The sequence below is a fragment of the Lithobates pipiens genome, unplaced genomic scaffold (assembly GCF_037356315.1).
Source record: "Lithobates pipiens isolate NorthernLeopardFrog02 unplaced genomic scaffold, aLitPip1_a1.2 Scaffold_8, whole genome shotgun sequence".
NCBI lineage: Eukaryota > Metazoa > Chordata > Amphibia > Anura > Ranidae > Lithobates > Lithobates pipiens.
In genome coordinates, this window is record NW_027507903.1 from 617,648,663 (window position 1) to 617,655,217 (window position 6,555).

At 42.9% G+C, this 6,555-nt stretch overlaps 1 protein-coding gene across 9 annotated transcripts in view; it reads left to right on the forward strand.

Annotated features, from left to right (window-relative positions):
• Positions 1 to 6,555, forward strand: part of MINK1 (misshapen like kinase 1) — a 247,232-nt gene that overhangs the window by 92,328 nt on the left and 148,349 nt on the right. For all 9 annotated transcript variants that reach the window (XM_077470708.1, XM_077470707.1, XM_077470714.1 and 6 more), the window contains exon 2: positions 5,543 to 5,608. In XM_077470708.1, the coding sequence (XP_077326834.1) occupies positions 5,543 to 5,608 (66 nt within the window). The remainder of the gene's footprint in view (positions 1 to 5,542; positions 5,609 to 6,555) is intronic.

Consider the following 6,555-nt stretch of genomic DNA (forward strand, 5'->3'; position numbering starts at 1 on the left):
CCATTGGCTCCTGCTGCTGTCAATCAAATCCAATGACGCAAGTGCCCGGGGGGTGGGGCTGAGTCCTGCATTCGGCCTCTATGGACGCCGAATGCTGGACTCGGGAGTGCTCTCGCAAGGTAACCCCGAACCCCCCCCCCCCCTGCTTCTCCTTGGGGGTTATCAGATGTGGGGAGGAGCCACCGAGGAACCCCAAAAGAGGATGTGCGGGGCCATTCTTTGCAAAACGAGCTGCACAGTGGAGGTAAGTATGATATATTTTTTTATTTATTTATTTTACCTTTACAATTACTTTAAGGTTCTCTTTACTAGCGTGTTGCACAGTGATTGTGCTTTACTCCTCTATAACAAAATCAGATCCATCAGTCTGCTCAGAGACACACCCTCTGATATAGGGGTAGCCATCAGGGGCTGAATTTACAATTCTGTTCTCTAAATATTATAGAGCAACAAGCATGTAAAAATAGGAATCGTGAAAAAAAAAAAAAAATTACATTCAAATGTGCCCTCACAAAAAAATAAAAAAGATCCCACTTTCAAGATTCACTTTTCAAGGGCATAACTGGGATGTTCCTGAACAGGATAAGGAATCGTGCACAACATTCATTTCTAAGCTACCGGGGAGGTGATTACTGGGGTATATCTCAGAGGCATTTTCTCCATTGGGAATAATTGTTTACTAAATGATGGTCCATCTAATCACCTGGGGATAGAAAACCCACAGCTCCCAATTGTCCCTGATTTCGAGGCAATGTCCCTCTGCCCCTCATTCCTCCTCATTTGTCCCTCATTTTGGTCTGATCTATATAGTTATAGGACTGAAACAACTAATCGATTAATCGACTATGAAATTAATCGATTACTATTTTCATAATCGATTAATCGGCCAGCAACAAAATGGGGTTAAAGTTAATGACTCTGATATTTACCAGATTTACCCTTTAGTAGTATATCTCTCCTCTAATGGTATATGCAGTATATCTCCTCTAATAGTATATGCAGTATATCTCCTCTAATAGTATATGCAGTATATCTCCTCTAAAAGTATATGCAGTATATCTCCTCTAAAAGTATATGCAGTATATCTCCTCTAATAGTATATGCAGTATATCTCCTCTAATAGTATATGCAGTATATCTCCTCTAATAGTATATGCAGTATATCTCCTCTAATAGTATATGCAGTATATCTCCTCTAATAGTATATGCAGTATATCTCCTCTAATAGTATACGCACTATATCTCCTCTAATAGTATATGCACTATATCTCCTCTAATAGTACATGCACTATATCTCCTCTAATAGTACATGCACTATATCTCCTCTAATAACACGTAGGGTTATTATTCCACCTTCAGGCCTACATACTTTTGCTGATAGTTGTCCCTCTTTACCATTTCAAAAAGTTGAAAAGTCACTTTTTTTTATGACTGCCCAACGCATTTTGTGCCTCAGCAAAAGGTTTGGTGTTAACACCCACATACCACACACATATGTGTCGCTGGGCGGCCATGTTTATGTGCTGAAAACGTGCTCAATGCACATTCAAAGACCGAGCTGTCGTAGACCGTTCTCAGTCCTGGCTAATGATTGGAAGTCAGTGGGGACCGGCTTCCAATCATGTGGCCACTGTGACAGCAGTCACATGATCACCAATCCCTCCCCCCCCCCCCCAGGTGTTAGAAACTGTTTTAATGGGGGCCAGAGTGAGCGGGAAGTGTTTAAATGGATCAGGCCCTGGTACGTCTTTTATTTCTTTAGTAAAGATGAAGGTATAGCGGTTTTGTATATAATTGATGAGGAAAATCACTGGGAATTCCTTGCCATGTATGAAGTGTGTATTGTAAAATAAAGATTTTATACGGTACATAGAAAAAAAGAAGCTCTAAATCCTCAGCTTAAAGCAGAGCTCCGCCAAATTTTTTTTTTTTTTTTTTTTTAAAGTCGGCAGCTACAAATACTGCAGCTGCTGACTTTTAGGCCTCATGCACACGGACGTTTTTACAGCCACTTTTTTGAGCTTTTTTTGCAGCTTAAAAACGGCTGTCCATGTTAGTCTATGGCTTCATGCCCACCTAGGCGTTTTTGAGCTGCAAATGGCATAGACGTTTTTAAGCTGTAAAAAAAACCCAGGACCAGTGTGTTCCGTGGCGTGGAGCTAGAGCTGTAAAAACGCGAATCGCGGGAAAACGTGCACAAACGCGGAAAAACGCACATAAACGCGCAGCATATTTTCTTTGTTTTCTGAGTGCTATAGCCAAGAGATGTGTTTCTTAAAAAACGCTACTTAACGCTAACGCTAAAAAACGCGCAAAAACGCCAATGCAAAATGCGGTAAAAATCTTGTTTTTTAACGACGATTTTTCCAGGCATTGGAGCTAGCTTTGCAGCCAGTTTTTTAAAACGTCTGTGTGCATGAGCACTTAAAATATGGAAATGTACCTGTCTAGGGCGCTAGCGATGTCAGCAGCCGAAGCCGATCTGTTGCTCGGCTCTCCGGTGCTGCCGACACCATCTTTGCTTCCCGGTTCCCTACTGCGCAGGCGCGAGTCTCGTTGCACAATACGGATGGACCCATGTGTTTCCCACGTGTTTCCCAGCAGACAGCGGGGGGGGGGGGGGCTGCAAGAGGCGTAGACTCTGCCTGGAAGTGGGTGCAAATACCTGTACCGACCCCCCCCCCCCCCCCCCGAGAGGTGCGAAATGTGAAGCCGGAGGGGGGGAGGGTTCCGAAAAGCTCAAGTTCCATTTTTGTGTGAACCTCCGCTTTAAACAATTTAAAATTGACTGAAAGCCATTTGTTTTCTTTTAAAGGAGTCAATAGAAAGAGAAACCATTTGTGCAAGGTACAATAATCCATACTAGCCAATAGGGAAACACCAATACCATTTTTTTATTTTTTTATTTTTTTTACAACGCATAAGAGTACCCATTTTACTTTTTCATTTTATTTTTTTGTGCTCGCCGATACCTATCGCAACTGTTTGTTTTGTTTTCACTTCAGCTGTCGGCAATGGTACAAAGCATTGAAAAATTATTTACAAATTTTTTATTTATTTTTTTTTGTGCTTTTTCAATGTGAAATGTGTAATTATGTTTATGCGTAAAAATATTCACAAACAAAAACAAAAGTTTAAATTGTTTATCGTTTTTATAAAATAGACATGAACCAAAAAAAATGGCTGATTAGAGTAAATTAAGGGTTTAATAAAGGGTTAAACAGAGGAACATTTGCTCATCCCTTTTTGATCTGCAGATGAAGAATCAGAAAGATACAAAAAGAAACAATGTATTTTTAATTTTTTTATTTTAAGGTTGTTAAACATTGCTGGCTTTTTTTTTTTTTTTTTTTTTTGGGGACAGCTCCAATTACCAAACTTCTTTAACACTTCAGCTGCCAACAGGGGAGACCCACTGACAGCTCAAAGAACCGAGCCTGAAAGTATCGGTTTCGGGTATTGAATTTGCGCTAGTACCCGATACGTTTGCAAATACTTGGTATCGGCAACGACCCTTACTAGCCAATCGGCTCTGACTTGGATGGGTTACCGCATCTTGCCTTTGTGATATTTTCATACGGCTGGTCTACAAGGAGCCTCAGAAATGAAGGTAGCAAAATTGTTACCAGAATTGGGTCACCTAATAAAGGAAAATGAAGTCTTGACTATTTAATTGGCTCCGTTTTCCAAGATGCAGCTTCAGGTCAAAATTGCATTAAAACGATATAAAATCACAAGGGGGGGGTGCACGATTTATGCTCCATAACTTTTCTGCAAAATGTGATATAGCAATAAGGATGGTGCTACACCAATCATACATTTTTATCTTTTTTATTGATACCAATAACAAAACTTTCTGTTCATTTATCATTTTTTCCACACCTTTGGAACTGTGAAAGGCATGGACTTTTTCTTCTGGTTTAGCTAATGACGCAGATAAGTTGCACATGTAATGCGAGGGGCCCAACTCTTGTCCTGCCTTTTTTTTTAATTTTTTTTTTTTTTTTTATCACTGCGGTCCTACTGTACGTTTGACATGTAAATGTAACCTGGCCACAAATGTAGCAGAAGTCCTCTACATCTTGGCTCCTAAAGCCGCGTACACACGTAGCGGTATGTCCGACGTACTTAGTCTGACTTCCGCCAGACTGTCCGTCGGACTTTCCGAACGGGCTACTTGCCCACACACGGCACTTTTTCAGCGGACTAATACGGCGTACTAAGTCCGCCGTACTATCCGCCCTACTTTTGAAATGAACGGACTCGCCCACACACGCGGAGGAAAGTCCGCTTATTTCGAGCGCGTCAACCCCCAATGTTGAGGGCACGCGGCCTGGTACGGCTCAGGGGGGGGGGGGCGCGCTCGCTCGCCCCCCCTTTCCTGGCCGGCCGGGTAGCGTGCTCGGACAAGGGTCTGTTGTGGACTTGGGTGGGACCCCCACGCCGATTTTTTTCGGCGTTGGGGTTCCCCTTTAAGTCCATACCAGGAGGCGGGGCCAGCGACGTATCCTTCGCGGGCCCCGCCTACCTGGAGACGTGCTCGTAATGGGTGGACTTTTCTCCGGGCGGGAAAAGTCCGCTCATTTCAAAAGTACGGCGGACTGGCATACACACGGCCGGATTGTCCGCTGAAATGCGAGTCCCGCGGGAAGATTGGTGTGCAACACGGCATTCTAAGTCCGCCGTACTTTCGGGTCAAAAAAGTATGCCGGAGGCCACACACGGGGGGATTGTTTGGCGGACTTGAGTTTGCTGGACTTTTCCACCGGATTGTTTGATCGTGTGTACGCGGCATAAGAGAAAATATCACACAACTGTTCCTTGAAAATGTTAGACAATGACACTTTCACAAGCCACCAGGTGTAACTGTATGATGCGTAGATCTGACCAAGACCAATGTACCTTGCAATAAAAGAACAATACATTTACAATTAGGTAATAATCTTTAGTCTCAAAGCAAAGATACATTTATACCAGTGATTCTCATCCAGGGTTCCTCCAGAGGTTGTAGGGGTTCCTTCAGCATTGGGCAATTTCTGCCTCTCAGATAAGTTCCCACTCACACCACTGATCTTTTTAGTTTATCTGTAAGGAGGTAATACTTCCCAATGACCACAAGTGTAAGGACCATTCTTCCACTGACCATCACACTAATGTATCATGAGTTGTAGATTTGTCATTTTTAGCAGGGGTTCCCCGAGACCCGAGAACTATTTCAAGGGTTCCTCTGTGTTGAATAGGTTGAGAGAGGCTGATTTATACACTTCCATGTGGTACCATTTTCATTGTTCTCCCGTACTTTGTGGAGAAGTTACAAGGTATCATGGTCATCAGACACCTCCCTCCCTTGTAGGCAAATAAACTCGCCTTTTATTGTGAAATATCTTGAAAACTTTAGCCACCCGGCACCGTAATCACCTGTTTTCTAATCCACCTAATCAAATATGTAACAATTACCACATTTTATCTCGGAGGTAGATCATTTTCCCAAAATTTGTAGACTGAGTTCTCGGATAACCCTGTGAAATTTTTGTGTTTTGCAGGATCCAGCTGGGATCTTTGAACTGGTTGAAGTGGTCGGGAATGGCACCTATGGTCAGGTGTATAAGGTGAGGCATGCTTTTCACTTCTGTCATACTTTATTTGTATACTGTCTGTGTGTTCAGACTTTGGTTCTTGTGTTCTGTCTAAAGTCCACCTCACTGCTTCTTCCTTTCCGTGCCGCCTTATTCTTTGTCCTCTCCACCTTTATTGTTTTGAGATATCCATAGATGAGACAACCTCAGCCAATGGCTTATCTAAGTGGAAGTCACTTCCTCTCTTCACGACTTAGACATACAGTGGTGTGAAAAAGTGTTTGCCCCCTTCCTCATTTCCTGTTCCTTTGCATGTTTGTCACACTTAAGTGTTTCGGAACATCAAACCAATTTAAACAATAGTCAAGGACAACACAAGTAAACACAAAATGCAATTTGTAAATGAAGGTGTTTATTATTAAAGGTGAAAAAAAATCCAAACCATCATGGCCCTGTGTGAAAAAGTGATTGCCCCCCTTGTTAAAACATACTATAACTGTGGTTGTCCACACCTGAGTTCAATTTCTCTAGCCACACCCAGGCCTGATTATTGCCACACCTGTTCACAATCAAGGCATCACTTAAATAGGAGCTGCTTGACACAGTAAGGTCCACCAGAAGATCCTTAAAAGCTACACATCATGCCGAGACCCAAAGAAATTCAGGAACAATTGAGAAAGAAAGTAATTGAGATCTATCAGTCTGGAAAGGGTTATAAAGCCATTTCCAAAGCTTTGGGAATCCAGCGAACCACAGTGAGAGCCATTATCCACAAATGGCGAAGACATGGAACAGTGGTGAACCTTCCCAGGAGTGGCCGGCCGCCCAAAATTACCCCAAGAGCGCAGCGACGACTCATCCAAGAGGTCACAAAAGACCCCACAACAACGTCCAAGGAACTGCAGGCCTCACTTGCCTCAGTTAAGGTCAGCGTTCGTGCCTCCACCATCAGGAAAAGACTGGGCAAAAATGGCCTGCAT